The 18,641-nt window shown below is 38.2% G+C and overlaps 1 protein-coding gene across 1 annotated transcript in view; it reads right to left on the bottom strand.

The window, feature by feature from the left end:
* Positions 1-7,152: 7,152 nt before the first annotated feature.
* Positions 7,153-18,641, bottom strand: part of LOC101845719 (cyclin-D1-binding protein 1 homolog) — an 18,457-nt gene continuing 6,968 nt past the window's right edge. Inside the window, exons 4-11 of the mRNA XM_005107715.3 lie at positions 18,029-18,110; positions 17,562-17,664; positions 15,950-16,014; positions 14,969-15,045; positions 12,443-12,559; positions 11,055-11,243; positions 9,895-9,941; positions 7,153-8,921 (exon numbers count right to left, since the gene is read on the bottom strand). Coding sequence (XP_005107772.1) covers positions 8,804-8,921; positions 9,895-9,941; positions 11,055-11,243; positions 12,443-12,559; positions 14,969-15,045; positions 15,950-16,014; positions 17,562-17,664; positions 18,029-18,110 — 798 coding nt within the window. The 3' untranslated portion in view covers positions 7,153-8,803. The remainder of the gene's footprint in view (positions 8,922-9,894; positions 9,942-11,054; positions 11,244-12,442; positions 12,560-14,968; positions 15,046-15,949; positions 16,015-17,561; positions 17,665-18,028; positions 18,111-18,641) is intronic.

The following is an 18,641-nucleotide window of genomic DNA, read 5'->3' as shown; positions in this document are numbered from 1 at the left end:
TTTGGATGTGTCTGTAATGAAGTCATTTGTGGTTCTCATTATTCAGCAAACTGCAGGTATGTGAACACTGTCAGCATTTAGAAAGATAGATTTGTTCTGATGTATGATCTATACATACAGGTGCCCTCCACGTTACTGGGAAGTTCTAGCACAACATGCTGTGAACTGTGAATCCAGAATTGTTACAGCTATGGCAAATTGTAATTACTTCAAGTCTGATCAACACTGCTGTGCCAAGGCAGAGCAACGTATCTGCACTTTTTATGATTTTAAGTTTTATCGCACTGCCATTGGAAATGTGGGCATGGCCCTTCAGTTACGTCTGTTTGCTATAGTGAAATATCCTATTTGTAGTGCAGATACGTCTTCCTGCCTTTGACACACGATGCAGAATGGGTATTGGCGTCCATTTAAATGAAGATGCAAAAATTAATAAGTTTTGCCTTGGCACGGCAGAACAGCTGTCAATTCAAAAATTGAACAAACAACATGTGCCATACTTCAGTACAGCTTTTCTGCCACTTTTTAAAAATTATCTGCAGAAATATTTCATTTCAACATTATTCCTTTGACTTTGGTTTTGATAATTGGCAAATTTTTTAGTTTTTATAAACATTTTCGCCACATATTTCCTTGAAAAGCATAATGATATTAATATATAACATTTACTGTATTTGATTATTGTTTTTAAAACGTCTGTTGCTAGATGTTGTCCTAATTTTTCTATGCAAAACATGCTGCCTAGAGTTTGAAAGAACAGTATTTTATTTATTGACAGGGCTCAGAAAACATGTCCTACGATTTTGTATTTTTGACTTCTTTGTTCTGTTTATTTCTGACAGAAGTTTTCTCTAGGTAATCCAAAGAGGTTATAGGGTTATACATTAATGTATTGAGTGAGAAGGAAAACCACAGCAAATCTGTGAAAGAATGACACAGGGTTCCTGCGGCCTCCTTGAATTCATTGAGTCCTTGAAAACTCCTTGAATTTGCATGCAAGGAAAAAATCTCCATGAAAACTCCTTGAATTTGAGGTACTTCCTTGAAAACTCCTTGAATTACGCCGGATCAGACATGAACTAAATTTTTGTGGGACAATGGAAGCTACGATTCCTTTTGGACAAGTGTAGGTCTATGCTATGGGAAATAGGCTTTCGGGGTGCGAGCAACGTGACCAAATCTCCTTGAACGTTAAAAATTTATCCTCGAAACCTCCTTGAATTTGGCGGGGAGTTCATGGCAGGAACCCTGATGACATGTTCTCCTGAAGCCACTTTTGTCAGTTTTCTCTTTTACTTGTTGTTGCTTCATTTCATGAGTGGACTTTTGGGCAGAGAGACTTGATTGACATCATTGATTGCAAAAACCAGTTATTCATTGTGTTATAAAATTGATTGTTACAATAGATTGTACAGCGCAGCGCAAATTGCTTGAATATGAAATTCTCGTCAGCTCAAAGTACAGTGAAGCCAGTTTTATAAAAGCTACAATTTTCAGATCTGAAAGAAAACGTGATGGGCTATTCAGGTTTGAAAAAGGTACATGTGAAACAGGCTTCACTGTGCATGGAGCTGATGAAAATTTGACTAGTATATATATGTTTAAGATGTTAGATTGTGATTTTTAATATCCATCTGTGATAGGAAGGAGCCAAATGGAGTAAAGTAAAGAGAAGTATATGGACATGGTAATGGCCAGTTTTAGTTGTGTGATAAAAAGCAAGTTTGATATATAGGAACAAACAACAGGCTGAAAGAAAAGAAATAGCACTTGATCAGTCACGCCTTCCAATCACCTGCCATTGGATGAAGAGCTAGGAAAACTCGAGCAACACAAGCTTAATTTTAAAAATCTTGTTGAAATTCTTATCAGAATTCTGTCTTGGGTGGTGTCAACTTGTCATTATAATTATAGTATGTTAATTTGTTTGCACCCTGAGCTAGTAAATTGTACACACCGACCCCTGTGTCCCCCTAAGGCGACCTCAGATGTTGCACACTTGGTCAGGCAGTTTGGAATGAGGGGCCATACTTTTTTACCACCAAGTGTTTAGTTCAGTTTGAGCAGAGAGAAGCACATCAACCATTTAGTGATGGGGAAAGGCAAGATATGGACAGACAGAAAAAACAGAGGGGAAAACAAGAAGTAGCACCTAGCAGTGGTGACCTCCCAAAACTCTAATTGGTCGCTTTTAAGCACAAGTTGGCTATCCCGAAAATTGCTGTTTTGAGAAAATTGAAGGTAAAGGTTTTGCCCCTTGTTCAGTTTCATTAAAAAACAAGGAGAGTTTTCTCAATAACCAAACAAATATACACACTAAGGAAACCAAACTTCTCCTATAGGACAGGTAGGGCAATGCCCACTTTTGGTGTAGGTCAAGGTTTATGGGAACTCCCGAAATCTGGGTTAGCCCGCCTGTCCTTAAAAGTGACCAATTGTCATTTAATTTTGTCTGTGTGCAGTACATGTACCTGACCAAGATTTTGATAGATCTCAATAGTGTGAAGGTTTTTTCTGCTCCACTGTAGGAATATTTCCTTGACATGAAAATAAGTAATATTTCTAGGTGGATGATTGGAGGGCACCACTGTGGGTTCCATTTCTTGGATTACTCTCTGTTGTTTCTGCCTGTCTGTCTTGCTTTTCCCCCGCTCTAAATGACCCTTACTTACTGTGTTGATCTGGATCGATAACAACAACAACAACAACAACTGGATTGATATTGTGTTGATGTTTTCTTTACTCAATCAAATAAACAAACAAGTTCAGTCGAGGAAAAGAAACACTAAAGGTCTGGCACTTGATGACTGAGGTGGGATACGTCATCATTCCCCTTCCTTATTTATGCAAAGCCAACACAGAGAATTATTTATTTGTGGGTGGTTGATGGGTGCTCTGGTGTGGTTTGCTTCTTCTTTCCTATCAAACATCCATCTATCGTCTTTATATCCCCTCCTTCCTTGTTGTGTTTGTTACTCTCTTGTAACACATCATCTTCTGCACTTATATGACCTTGTTGTGTTGCAAGTGCGTAAAACGCTGACTAAAACTAAATTATTTATCTTATCTGAGTTGGTTTGTGGTGTATTGCAAATCAACAAGATAATGGCCACATTGTTCCGGAAGGCAAATTAGGGAAATAATAATAGGAATCTAATTAGGATTGGAGAAGTAGTAATAGAAGGAGAAGACCACACTTGTGCTTCTGCCAGCTACTGGTCAGGCCTACTTACACTCCAAGAAATAAGACCAAAGTGGACTGATAATACTAATATATAATTAAATGCTTTTTCCCAAAGTCACCACCGTGCATTTTTCCTATGGTCTATGTTTAGAAGTTCACACATCGCGACCCCAGTGCTTTCTTATCGTATCTCCATTTTTTAATAGCAGTGAAAACAGTTCATAACAAAGAGTGAGACTGAGAAGATGTCACAGTCACATTTCCACTGTTATGAAAAATGGAGATACAAGAAAGTACTGAGGTTGCGACATATGTAGGAAGGGAACAAGATAAAGACAAGTCCATGTGGATTTGCTAAACCAGAATAAATCGCTTTTCCTTTAGCTGGCCCCGTGGTTTTTCTGCAAAAAAAATTCTGAAATTATGCTGACTGAGCCCCTAAATATGAAATTATGCGATTCTGTTTATTTTAACAAAGAATGATAAAGGAAAATAATCAGAAATTATGAAAAAAATGATCAAATTTTGCTAAATTGTGCGGGGTGCATAAAACCATGGGGACAGCTTTAGACAGCCAAAGCTGAAAGCATCCTGATCCCCGTTGTTTGTTGACGTAGGGCAGAAAGCCCTTTCCTATCCAAAGAGAGGTAGAACCGTGTGACACATCTTAGTCCAATACAGAGTACCGGTCAGGTTTCCATCTGTCTTCTCGAATCATCTTGTTCAAATAAAGTACAATATGTGAGGCAGCGTGGTGGAATCAGGCTCTCATAAATTTTTGGGCATGTAGAGTTATTGGTATCATCTTAAAGCTTGTTCACTTGTCTTTATGTGGATGAAAATAATATCCTTTTATCTTGAATACAAGTCGAGATATTTGCGAAAGAAGGAGGTAGGGGTCACCTGTTTTCAGAGGTAAAATTAGAGAGAAAATGTCCGCCAAAGATTAGTTATTTTCTTAGCTTCAGAGTCCATGGTAACTGAAAATTTACATTTTTTGTGCCTTTAATCAATGTTTTTCCAGAAAATTCACAAAGAAATGAGTTCTTTAATGGGCATGAAAGGTGTTCATCCGAAAAACAAAAATTCGATAAAAATTCACAAACCTGCGGAAAATGCAAGTTTCTTCATTTTGATTATTTTGACGAGAGCCTGATTCCACCACGCTGCCTCACATATATGTGTCCAATGTTTGATTTCTTGCATTCCATCCTTGTGATATACATGTACATGTATTTTGTCGTATAGTATTGAAGATGTTTGCACAGCAAGGCTTGTTTTCTTTTCTTACTTAGTCAATAGTAGTACGGGTAGCATGTCAGGTTAAAGAAGTGGGTGGTTGGAGGGTGCTCTGGTGTGGTTTGCTTCTTCTTTCCTATATGAAACATCTATTGTCCTTATCTCCCCTTCTTCTTTTCTATGTTTGTTACTCTCTTGTAACGCCTCTAATCTTCTAACGCTCATACAACCTTATGCGGTTGCGAGTGCCGTAAAACCTCTACTAAAACTAAAAAGGTTGAAGAAGATCAAGTATAAAAACAAGCAAAAATGTTTTCCCTTTTTTTTCTAACTTTAATCTTGATCATAATTCATATTCTTGGGTATAACATCACAGTGTTGTATTTTAAAAAATATATAAATATTATAAAGGATGGCATAACAAACATGTATGAAGCAATGTTATTGATTTCATTATTGTGCGTTACTTAATAATTTATGATAGACCTAATGAAAAAAGTGTTTTTGTGCAGAATGCAAATGTTTTGATACTTTCCACAACAATGGTCACTGAAATCAAATGTACCAACATGTATTCTAACGGCGGGACAGTTTTGAATAAAAATATTTAACAGTATGTTTGACAAAATTTTCATATATTGTATATTTTTAATGGAACATTGTGAAAATTGCACATACCCACAGTGAAGGCCTAGGCAATGACCAGTGAGCCGCTTTTTTTTAGAATAAAGGCAAAAGTAAAGCTTCACATTATCTATGGAATACCTGTTTATTGAATACAAATGATGAGCTTTAAATAGAAATAGGTGTTAGCTCATATAGTTTTTAATTGTTCAAAACTGTATACATTACAATTGACCAATGTCAACTTGAGAGCTTGTTTAACTTGAAATGCTTCCTTCTGCAGTTCCTTTCCTGTTGTATACTCCATTATAATGTATTATTTGTAATGTTATTTTACATTCAGTTCTAGTATTGGAAACATTTCTTTTATTAGGAAACCCTTTTCCTTTAGGCAAGCGGTGAACTCATATGTAAGAACGTTATTATTCATATCTGAGTGGAGCTGAGCAAATGATATTATGGTTTTATATATAAGCACTGATGCAAATAATTTTGATAATCAATTTTGTTTGCAATAGATTGTACTGATCTAACTATTATAACCTTACAGTTTTAAAGCATAGGGTTTGAAAGTCTCCATCATGTTTTTAGTGCAGTGAAAAATGACATGACCCCTGTGAAAAAATACTTCCCTCTGTGAATTGTATGACTATGATCTTATCTTTATGCAGGAAAAAACTAAAGTGAACGAGGAAGGTTTGATAGTGTTAGAAAAGTCCTCCGTAAACATACGGTGCGACAATTCTGTCTCAACATGCTTGCTACATCCTGGTTTGAATTTGAAGTAATTACATGTCCCATTGTCTAACAATTTACAATCTTGAGTTTTGCGCTTTTGACTGTACATGACATACATTTTCATATCACTTAATTTCATACTCATGAAAAAAAAGAAAGTGCGCTGAGAAATCAAATATTGGAATCACATGTGACATATCAATTTTGAATAGAAAATTCACTCCTTTTCTAGAGCATACTCACATATCAGCAAAGAAGAAGTCATGAAGATAAATTATTTACATGTAAGTACTGTATTCATTTTTGCACAAAAATGTCCATCTTATGTCCTGTTAAGTACCCTAATTTCCAAATTCATAAAATCTTGACACAAATTGTGATTATCAACAGGGCACTGACAGGAGCTCTTACAGAGATGAAATTATAGACCATCATGAGATACCCTTTCTTTAGATACATATATGCCTCACTTGTTTTTCAACAAGACAGCGCAAGACTGTACGTGACCTGTGTTGTGACTGAACGACTTACTCTAGAACAGTTGCAATTTCCTCGATTGGCTAGCTGTATCATCAGCTCTATCCTCTATTGGATATCTGTGGGATGAGCTGGGAAGGCCACTGTGACAACAACCAAACTAAAACTAACCCTTAACATTAGATGAATTTGAGCAATGGCTAGAAAGAATCTGGCTGCAGGTCCCCCTGTAGTTTATCCGACAACCTGATCTTTTCCGTGCATCTGTGGTGTCAATCAGTCATCAATGTGGCCAGTGGTCCCACGTGGTACATGTATACCGATTTTGTGAATTTGTAAACTGGGGTGTTCAACTTGTGATGGATATCTTTGCGCAAAAATGAACACTTCAATGGAGATTATTAATCCTCATGACTTTTTCTTTGATGCGTGTCCTCTAAAAAAGGAATGGATTCTCTAAGGGAAATATATTTGTTAGTACAATTTTGATTTTTATGTACAGTTTCTTTTGTTTGTGAGTATATGTTTTTGCCAACTACCTGCTGCAAACTTTCGGAACATTCATGTAACTTAAAGTAAAGAAAGTAATGTTTATTGTCTGGTCGAAAGCATTTAATTTGGCATAACCAAGTAAGTTGATATGTTGTTTTTTTCCTCATCACGCCAGTTCATGAAAAGCTTTACATCAGCAGCAAGTTGGTCTTCATCATGATTGTTAGATTTAATTTATAAATCTGTGTTGTTGGTTGAGTTTTTTAATGAGTTCTGAGCAAAGAACTTTGGTTTGTTGAGCCATGCAGTTATTGAGTTGTGCAATACACAAATTTTCTCCCACCATTTGTCTCTCTTACAACTTATATGAGCATGACACAAAAAGACAAAAATAAGAATGAATTTTCCAAATGCAGTTTATTATCACTGTTCAGTCAGGCCTCCTCTCATAAAATCAAAATGAGTATTTCATACACCACAAATCATAGGGAAATAATTTCTCATGTTATGATTCTGACCTGAAATATTTCATGCCCATCGACACAATAAAAATCATTTAAAAGGCAAGCGACTTCCATCCTTCTAATCTGGACTGTGCGAGATACATTCAAGCAGAAAGAAGGATACATTTGTACTTGATAAAATATCTTCCTAACTTAAACTCTCAAGTCGAAAAGTGTTACCATGTACCACATGTCTGTGCTCTTTCAAATCAAAATTTAATTATCATACCACAGATGCTTGCACTTTTTAATCAAATAGGCCTACACTCACAAATTAAAATTGCATGACAATAGTAATGTAACTATAACAAATCTCTTCCAGACAGGCAAAACAAGGTCTATGTTCCAGTGAATAAAGTTACATGGTTTCCAGTGCATCAATAGAAGTAAAGAGTATAATTATGTGCTTATGCCTGAGGCCTCATATTGAGGCAATGGACTGTCCCCGTGGTTTTATGCACCCCGCATAATTTAGCAAAATTTGATAATTTTTTGCATAATTTCTGATTATTTTACTTTATTATTCTTTGTTAAAATTAACAGAATCGCATAATTTCACATTTTTGGGCTCAGTTTGCATAATTTCTGAATTTTTCTTGCATAAAAAGACGGGGACAGATTGGAAGAAGACAGCTGCATGATATTGGCATCAAAAGATCAACAGTGTCAGCACCATGATGAGTTTATCCCTGACATCAACGGTTTGAATGTCCACTGCCTTGGTACAAAATGCACATTCTTGACATTGTTTTACATCCCCATAGACACAATTTAGATCACTTAGAAGGCCGGCTTCTGACTCCGTCTGTCGTCAGGGCCAACCAGGGCTCAGAAGGATACAGCATCCCAGCAGAAAGACTGAGATACTTCTACAGTAGTCTCCGGCTAAATGCACGCCATACAAAAGCACGCTCTGCCCAAACGTACGCGTTTGTCTTCGGACGGGTTTTTTACTATAATATAATTTAGACGTACACACGCACGGTTACTTGCTCTAAATGCATGCTCTGACCTGCGAAACACGCCGACAGGTTAAGCTTGACAAAGGGAAATTTTCACTACAATCTGCACAGCTTGCTTAAGACAAGTCGAGAAAACTGGATATTTGGCACTTACATGACCTTATTGTGTTGCAGGTGCCGTAAAAATCTTACTACAACTAAAAAGGAAATAAATATCATAGGCTTTGGTCTGAAAAAGTGAAAAGCCCAGTGGGTAAAGCCTACCTTCACACAAAATCTTCTTTCTGATACAAGCGTCTCTCAAAATAGAAATATATTACAAAACAAGTTCAAGGAAACATAACATATAACGACTAATTCTGACTTTTGCCATGAAAGAAAAAATGGAAGTCCTTTATTGTAATTGCCCATTTGGTCGTACACAGCCATCAGCCACCTTCACTTTTCTCAGTCCACTGGCAGGTTGGACAAGTCAAGACAGGCCTGGACCTACACAAACACAGTCGCTGGATCTCGCAATACTAAGAACATACGCAAAATACTCATATGACATCTATTCATTATCAGGTTTTGTCAATAAATGTCTAGCCTTCTTCACTCTGGGGGAGAGTACTCTGAGTCAGCTTGTTCAGGTTGTGGGTGTTAGCCTGGGACAAAAAGTCCAACCACTTCTCATCCTCAGCGACGGTCAAGCTGCTGTCCCTGAAATACAAAATTTGGTACTCTGTGAGTTAGCAGAAACCTTTGAGTATGTTTTAGTTTTAGTTAGCATTTTACGGCACTTGCAACACAATAAGGTCATATAAGTGTCGAAGATTAGAGGTGTAGTAACACAAAAAAGAAAGAGGGGAGATAAAGCCGATAGACATTTGACAGGAAAAAAGAAGCAAACCACACCAGAGCACCCGCCAACCACCCAAATTTGTTACTCTGTGAGTCAGCAGAAACCTTTGAGTATTATAAAGAACAAAACAAAAATGAAACAAACAGAGAGACTCCTCAGGAGCTTAAAGGATTGCTAGAAAAAGAAATGCGCATACTTCATGGCTTGAAAGAAACAGACAAACACCTGCAAAGAAGAAATTTGAACCATCTCAAGGATTCATTTTCAAAATCATTGTCATGACAAGAGGCACATCCGGCCACATAGCTCTGTTATCTGTTCATTCTCAATATAGGAATAGACAGCTAAATGAACAAAATTGAAAAAAAAAAGGACTACTCCCATTCTATATATTAAAAGTATGCACTTCATCTCTTCTTTTCCTACTCTTCCTGCGCTAAAAAATAATGACCTACATTCATTCTACACCATACTGGTATGCTAAAACACCTCTCTAGCTTCAATAGCACAAAGTCTGCTTCGACTATCAAGGCACCTCCGGAAACAGTGGGTCACAAGAGTGTGACAAACAAACAAAAGAAGTAGAGGAAAAATGACGATAGTAAGGATGAATTAAAGAAAAAGCAGCAGTTCCCTGTTGCAGTTCAGGCACAGTTATGAGCATGACATTTATAAATCAGCCCATTTACAAGTACAATTCTACTGTGCATAAGGACTTCCCCTTGGGAATGGCCTAAAGACACTTCAGTCAGTGGTACCGCCCCTGGGGGTGGTTTCATTGTTCAATTCATCTCAGTACAAACAAACAAATCAATGAAAATATGAACGTACCTGAGAAACTTGAGAATCTGACCATTCAGCTGAGAAAGCACTTTCCCCTGTAAAAATAAAAAGACAAACATGGAGGTCCACCAAAGCAAAACAGAACATTCAAATGTCCACGAGAATCCATTTGAAAAGTTAAAATCTATACAAATGTTTGCCGAGACATTGTCATGACCAGTTCTGCGCGCTTTCTACACCAACACATTTAAAGCTTGAGTTCATCAAGACTTGAATGATCCATCCTTCACCAAAAAAAAACCCTCCTAGTCATTTTTTTTTTTTTAGTAAGAGTTTTACGGCACTTGCAACACAATAAGGTCATATAAGCGCCGAAGATTAGAGGTGTTACAAGACAGTAACAAACATAAAAAAGAAGGATGGAAGATAGAGACTATAGATTTTTTATAGGAAAGAAGGAGCAAACCACACCAAAACTCCCGCCAACCACCCACTCTCCCAGTCAAAACATCAAAGCAGTTACAACAGTTCACCAAATGGACCAATAGGTAGAAATATGAGTTTTAGTTGAGCCTGAATTTTTTTCTCCTCCTTGGGGATTTTTTCCGAGCCGATGTCCTATCAAGGAAGTGGAAGCAAGTGCCTTGCCATTGTCTGTGACCACTAGGGAGTTCATTAACACTTTTCACCTACACGGCGCCCAGAGCACGAAACACTTATCCCCACGGACTAGGATACAGGTGCGGTACATGCCATATCACACCGGCGCCGATCGGCGTCCCGTGGGGAAAAGGGACGGTTCTTACCGCCCCCCCCGGAGGGGCATAGTGTTATAGGTCCCACCTGGCTGTGATGATTTTCAGAAATTACTGCACTGTTACCATAAAGAATATCATATAAGAAAATGGGGGCATCAACAGCAGCAGGTATTCAAAAAATTATCTGAAACATTGCCTATTTCTAAATTCTTAAGTTTTCAGGAAAAGTTAAATGACAAATTGGCACAATAATGGCCATAATAGGAACTGGTAATAACAAAATTTAGCAAAATTGAAAAAAAGTAGCAAAAGCAGACCCATCCTTGACCATCCATAAAAAAAAAAACCCTGAATGGAAGAGACCCCTAAATAAGAGACCAGTAAAAATCAATAGAAATAACTCATGGTACTTCAGGAACCTTAACACAATACAAAGTTAACAACACTCACATTCTGCTTCAGTGATGCGTAGTTGATGGGAGCATAAATGCCGCAGACAAAGTCATCCACTGAGCGGCTTACATCCCGGACAAAATCCACGAGTTCATCCAACACTCTCACTCCTTCTGGACTATCCACCGTGCTGTGCTTACGAACACTTTCTTTTGACTTCTTGAGGATAGTCTTTGTGGCCTTCACCTGATAATGGTTGATAAAGCCATACCTGTTAAAGACAATTTTACTGCAAACAAAGGAAATAAATCCTGTTACAATTTATTAAAAAAATCCCCCCCCCCCAAGACATCTTTTATAATTACTTCGAAGAGCCATGGGAAAAGATTTCAATCAAACAAAGAGAGGGGGAATAAACATTACCAGCTCATATCGAGTAGCATAAAATTTTACGACAAAACATTACGATCACAATCACAATTTTAGCCACAATGTAGTCCATGACAAAAGTAACGCAACGAGAAATGGAAGGAGTATATGTAACTAATTCACCAACCATGCTCAGTTGAACATATAAAACACTGATCATAATGATATTACTGAAGTGCAAGGGTCTATAAGATGTAGAGCTAGTCATTCTGCACCCCAAAAAAACAAACCCAAACCAAAAACAAAAAAAACCCAACAATAAAAGGAAAACAAAGCACATTTTGAGGAGATTTGATTCAATCAAAAGCAATGTCAGTACACCTTGAGAAGTGAGCAATAGAACAGTTAAATGACAAACAAGAGCAGGCAAAGGACATCTATTTTCATGGTAATAATAAGTTAAAAAAGTAAAAAGTTCTTTCATTTACCAGTAGTATTTATTTATAAAGCTTTCAGCACTGAGATGACGTTTGCTTCATTTATGTAATTCTTCAGTTCCTTCATTCAAACAGTTTTGAAAATAAAATAAACGGTTCACTTGAAATTTAAATGAATTCAATTTAACTTTAACTTACAGCATTTGGAGAGTTCTAACAAGTTTTCTTCCATCCATATGATGTTTGTTTGTTTTAGTAGAGGTTATATGGCGCTCGCAACTGCATAAGGTCATATGAGCGCCAGAAGATTAGAGGTGTTACAAGAGAGTAACAAACATAAAAAAGAAGGAGGGGAGATAAGGACGATAGATGTTTGACAGGAAAGAAAAAGCAAACCACACCAGAGCACCCGCCAACCACCCACATCCATATGATGGAAATTGTTCTTGAAAAAAAAAAGTGCTCCATGTTAACAAGAATTAAAACCAGAAGGCATGAACATGGGTGCTGAGTCTGAATTTTGTTAACATTAGCAGCAAGTACAGATCTAACCATTACTTGATGTGTAAATCAAAGAAAGTGACACAAAGAGATGCCGCTGTGAATGCAATAGTCAGGACATTAAGTACGTATACTGACCAGTCCAGTACAAGCCTTCACCACCTCTTTGTCTTGCTCTGACCACACTGCATCATTAGTTATTACACCATCGTCTTCCCCCATGAAGTCTTCTGCTTGCCCGTCATTTTCAGTAGCCTGTAGATACAACGGTTGCACGCTTGGAGAAACTTCTATTGCCGAAAAAAACACATAATTTCATACAAGACGATAAAAAACTAAAAATTCACAGCACATGGTAAACCTACTATGTACCTAGCTGTCAACAACTTTTTGTGGACATGATCGGTTCAGATGGACCAACAACTCATGCAATAAAGTTGTCAAAGAAATGAATGACATTCATCATATTTGCAGGGTCCCCACCAAATCCTGGAAAATTTTTTCAAGACCCCCAAATTTTTTTCAAGACCCCAATTCGAGGGAAAAATCAGGCCGCTGCGCGTCAAGAATGATCCCCAAAAAAGCCCATCTATCAATGATAAAAAAACAAAATGTCTATAAATGAATGCAAATGTACATTTTGTAGTATAGTCTTCAAACAATAGATGACTATAATACTAAGTGACTGCCAACCCAGCTTCTCAATTTTCCAAGGGAGGGGCCTCATCCATTTTCCAGGAACACGTTACATAACAATGAAAGCGTGTGCTCCATTTATATCTAATATAATACATGTACAATGTATATGTTTGTGAATACACACACACATACACACACACACACACACACACATGTAGGTACATTATATCCAGTCAACAACATGTCAGTGTGGCACTGGGATCTTGAGAGACTTTGGTATTTCAGTCTGTTTTTACTTATTTATATTTTCCCCTCATCATATTAGCCAACATAAGAAACTATAGGCCCTATATAAAAAATGAATCCTGTTTTAAGCCTGAGAAAAGACCTAGAACTAGAATATCGACTGTCAAATAACCAGTCTGGGTGTCATGATTCATATAATAAACGTGAAGACGAAAACCATTGCTGCAACTCAAAGAAGAGTAATATTAGTAATAACTTGAATGGCTCAAGTACACCTATTCAGTGTGAGAGGTGCAAGAACTGGGGTGGGGGGGGGGGGGGGCACAAGATGCAGTGACACTGAAAATCTGCCAATCTTGAACAGAAAGCGGCACCCAGAAAGCTAAAACATAATCTAGATATAAATCATAACCACCCCATCCAATGAAACGCGAACACTTTAGTTCAATAACAAGGCATGACGGATCCGGATTCCACACAAGGCCTGCACCAACGCGCGCTTTGCAGAGAGCTCTAAAATAGTTATCAAAATGCTAAAAATTTGCTTCCAAGTTCAGTTTTTGTCCTCTAGCGTTGCCTTCACCCCCCCCCCCCCCAAATCCCCTTCCACGTGTGTATCTTATAAAGGAGTCCTATACTTCACAGCGCTCAGACCGGCGGTACTCACAGGTTCATTGACCGGTCACGAGGGCGAACCTGTCAAGACGCTTGTATAAGTTCTTTTTCGTTTTTTTTCCCACAAGCGACAGCAGAGGGCAATTTTTAATATTGATTTATTTTCAAGGCGACACAGCGTTCATAATGCACAACCTGCATGTTACAAATGTTGCGTTATCTATCAGACTATTACCGGAAAATTTCTGGGTGGTAACGAAAGCGAAAGTAGATCTTGATTCTTCCCGATCGAGCCTCGGTGTCACACATATACTTCCACCACAGCGGTTCAATTACGTTTCCTCTTCAGGATTTATCAACCATACAGTCTAGATAGCTACACATTACACAGGCCCTATCCTTTCCCGACTTACCCACCCATCACAAAATTCCCGACTTTTTCCCGACCTCCCGACCCATCTCAAAATTCCCGACTTTTTCCCGATTTCCCGACCCTGTATTTGAAGTTTCTGGTGGTAAAGGAATGCTCGAAGACCACAAGTTGCCGAGACGCCCTTGGCACTGTGTGTAATACATGATATTTCATTACAGTATGGTCACTGTGGCTGAGTGGGAAGTGAGCTCAGGCTCACAATAATTTTACCCATTACCACCTAGATTGACTAAAGTTGACCACTGCTTGAACCCTCCTGTGTGTCTATATTGATCATTGTTGCACAGTTGTTTCGAGTTCACGACCAGCCAGTCAGTACTTTCCTGTCACTGACTATAAATTATACTTCAAAGGAAACATCATTCAACTAACTTTGTCAGTATGGTTTTCTGTTCCACGAGATCTTCTGGTTTCTGCAGATACTTCCAGACTCACATTGAGAAACTAATTTAAAAGAAAGTTACAATCATTTGAATCAGACGCTTTAGATATTATTGACAGTTTCCAAAATGATGAACTATATGGCTATCATCCCGGAAGAAAAACCGACACACTTGATAAAAATTCTCCCCACTCGGGAATCGATCCTGGGTATCCTATATGGACAGCGAAGCGCCTATACGCTACACCACAGAAGGCGGTTATGTACAATATGGAAAAACAGGCAAAATATCAAATTCATCTCTTTATCAGTCAGAAGGAAGAATGATATAAACATGGTAGGTATTTACCTGTTCGATTTCCCCAAAGGCATCTTCTACCAACTCAGACGTATCTTTCAGGCTCTTCAAGGCACATTCCCGATTATCTGTGAAGCAAAACAGACAGCAAAGTGCTGTTGATGCTCAAACTGAAAGAAAACGTAGACACAGACAAGCACCATAACCATTTACCCCCTGGAGCACATTTGCGGGGCGTCTATCGACTCGCTACAGGAGTGATGTCGCGCAGCTTTTAACTGAGCTCTGTGCCACCACTTTCCGAAGAGGAAATTTACTCATTAATCCGATCCGCACGCTTTGCATAGCAGTCTGTGAAAATGATTTTTTGAGAAATAGTGAAAGTTTCAAAGAGATCTTCGGACTAAAAGTATTCTAAAATGTGAAAAATACAACTGCGGGGGTACAAAATGACCACAGGGCGTAGGGGTAGGGTTAAATTGCCGAACACATGCCAGACACGTTCATGGTATGCATTTCTATCAGGTCTAGGTAGCATGTCAGAGTCAGATTAGCGATGACTGAAAATGAGGCTACAAAATGAAAGAAGAGTCATTCTCCTTTCTTATGAGTATCTGAATGGTTGATATCCCCCCACAAATAGCGCATGTGTAAACTTTTACAGTAAATATGACGACATGGAGGGTGCAATGGAGTTTAAACTTAACAAATCAAAGGAAACATTGAAAATACAGATATTTAAAAAAGTTAATGACTAGGTTTTTCATTTTACTTGTTCACTTAAAGTAAGAACTGTTTTGTTACTGGCACTTATTTCACTTAGCAAAGCTTTTTTCCGTATCAAAGACACCAAAATGCCTCTTATTTGAAACCAAACTACATTGATTTAGAAAGTCGAAAACAGTGCACATTGCTGGCTCAGTGCCTGTAATTATCTACACCAAAACCTCATTTTCGCTTTAACGAACACTCCGATTCAACTAAATTGATGGCCAGGTCTGACCACTTAGTTGAATCCGAGTTCCAATGTACCTTTCAACAGTATAAAACCTGCTGCCTCCCACACACCACCAGTCCACTGCAGTCTTCCGCTGTGTCTGTGTAGACAAATGAAGTAGCATTTCATTTTCATTCTTTTTTTTTCAAACAAAATAAAGGGTTTTTTAGAGCACCAACAGGCCCAGCTTTGACAAAAAATATGCCCCCCCCCAAAAAAAAAAATTTAAAAAAATTGTTCGGGAATTGTGAAAGGTAACTTTTCGTAGAAAATGATTCACATAACTTTTAACAAAACTCTGCTTGAACCATCAATCAACAGATGAGATGCATTTCAGGTTTTCATAAACAGTCGAGACATTATCATTCTTGTTCTAAAACTGTGAACCTCTAATACCTATGCAATGTAACTTATTCACAATAGTCTTGAAGTGTCTTCAGAAAAATCTTTGGAACAGCAGCATAACTTATTTTTTCTGTTCATATCCCTGTCGTACACATTCGTATCATTCATATGCCTGTCGTACACATTCGTATCATTCATATGCCTGTCGTACACATTCGTATCATTCATATGCCTGTCGTACACATTTGTATCATTCATATGCCTGTCGTACACACCAACCTTCCCCCATTCTAAAAAAACCCAGAACAAATTACAATTGTAAAAATACAATTTCTTTCTCAGAACAGGACTTTACCGATTCACTGCAGTGAGCTTTATAAACTAAAAAGAGTAGAGCAAGAAGGTAGGAGGGTAATGTGTGATGAAACCATATTGTAGCTTACAGTGGGGGCTGTCGTGGCCTAGAGGTTAAGGTGTTTGCTTCTCATTTTAAGGTCCTGGGCTCGAATCCTGGTAGCGACCGAAAAAGTTTCTTCTCTAAAATTGTCTTCTTTCACCCTCTTTCCTTCTCTCTTGCAATATTCTGTCGTCTGCTTTTGTCTCCACTTTCTTCCCACACCCCCTTTGCCCTCTCCTCTGGCCTACTGACTCTTTCTGCAGCCTTACTACTGCTACTCCTTGGCTCCTTCTTACTACTGTCTTTCAGCCACACCCCTGATCTTCTGGTACGAAAAATTTACACCTAGCCTTCTCGGACAAGGACGAAAAATCTTGGAGGTCTTGTGTGCAAGTTGCGCACGTTAAAGATCCCTTGATGGTCCAAAATCGATAAGAGTAGGCTTAGGTCGCCACCCTGGCAAAATTCAAAATTTATTACAAATTGAAAATGTTTGGTGTGTCCTGCGTGCTCATATGACCTTGTGCAGTTGCGAGCGCCATAAAACACTTACAAAAAAAAAAAAGAAGCTTACAGTGACATGTATGATATAGGAAAAATGAGAGAAATCGGGTGCAAGCTTGTGTTAGCAATGCCACACTGTCGGTACATAACAGAGGCAAAACTGGTTTTAAAAAAAAAACTGACAAATCACAGCATATGCTTTTAAAAAGAAAATTGCTCTCTATTGTGCAACAGCAATCATTAGGTCTTGCAAAGTAAAACCATTTCATAACGAAAAAGTGTCAAGGAGGACTCATTCTTCATATTCTGTATACATCCAAGAGAGGAGTGGCGACGAAGACCCCCCCCCCTCCCCCCCAGCGACATGAGCAAACTGAGATAAAAGGAAAGTAATACCGTACTTGTCATCTGGCTGCAGACAGCTCGATAAAGCAGACACAAAGCCTGCCAAACTGTCCAGGACCTGCAAGACAGCAGCTTGAAGATGTCGACGCAGACTGGCTCCTGAGAAGAGAAAACATTACCCATAACTTGTATAATGTAAGACTGGGATTCATCATCATTAATCCAACCTGTCTGTGCAAAAAACGACTACCCCTCTGTTCCCCCTACCTGATGGTACTCCTGTTGTTACACTACTTTCTCCCAATCAATCCCTCATGCAATGTTTCAACCTTTTTTGAATTCTTCTTCATCCTCACCTTTCGCGTACCCTACTTTCTAAAATAAAGAAACAGCGCCCAAGAAGCAAATAAGGCAGATGCAATATTTTTCACCACGTGAAAGAAAAAATGTTCGAGCAAAAACATAGAAATATAAATGACATCTCGAAAAACAACTAGAATACATTAATAATTTCAGAGATTACCTTGAGCCACTGGCAAAGAGTAGTACGCGGACACCAAAGTCAGCATTCCTTTCTCGAGTTCTTGAGCCATCTGTTGTGTATTCTTTGGATCAGAAAACAATAAGAACAACAAAACAAATAAATAAATATGATAAATATAACACATTTGAAAAGGAATATAAAGGCACAATTCAATCTTTTTACAACTCATTACATCTAGATGACATCTCACAGTACAAGTATTCAATTCCAAAACTTTAATTTCAAGATCTATGCATGACAGTTTTTGTTGTTGTTTTAGTAAGAGTTCTACGGCACTTGCAACACAATAAGGTCATATAAGTGCTGAAGGTTAGAGGTGTTACAAGAGAGTAACAAACACAAAAAAGAAAGAGGGGAGATAAAGACTATAGACGTTCAATAGGAAAGAAGAAGCAAACCATACCAGAGCACTCGCCAACCACCCACATTCCAAGACTTTAATTTTGAGATCTAAATCTAATCATGACAGTTTGAAAGGAGAGGAACAAAGACAGCTGACACGTATGGACCAGGTTCAAACGTCTGTCTTTCATTACACCAGATACGCTAGCAGAATCAATGCAACTTCGGATTATGGACAACACCCCCCCCC

The sequence above is a fragment of the Aplysia californica genome, unplaced genomic scaffold (assembly GCF_000002075.1).
Source record: "Aplysia californica isolate F4 #8 unplaced genomic scaffold, AplCal3.0 scaffold00624, whole genome shotgun sequence".
NCBI lineage: Eukaryota > Metazoa > Mollusca > Gastropoda > Aplysiida > Aplysiidae > Aplysia > Aplysia californica.
The sequence above is the reverse complement of the archived record's forward strand: the minus strand, read 5'-3'. Positions and strand labels throughout refer to the sequence as shown.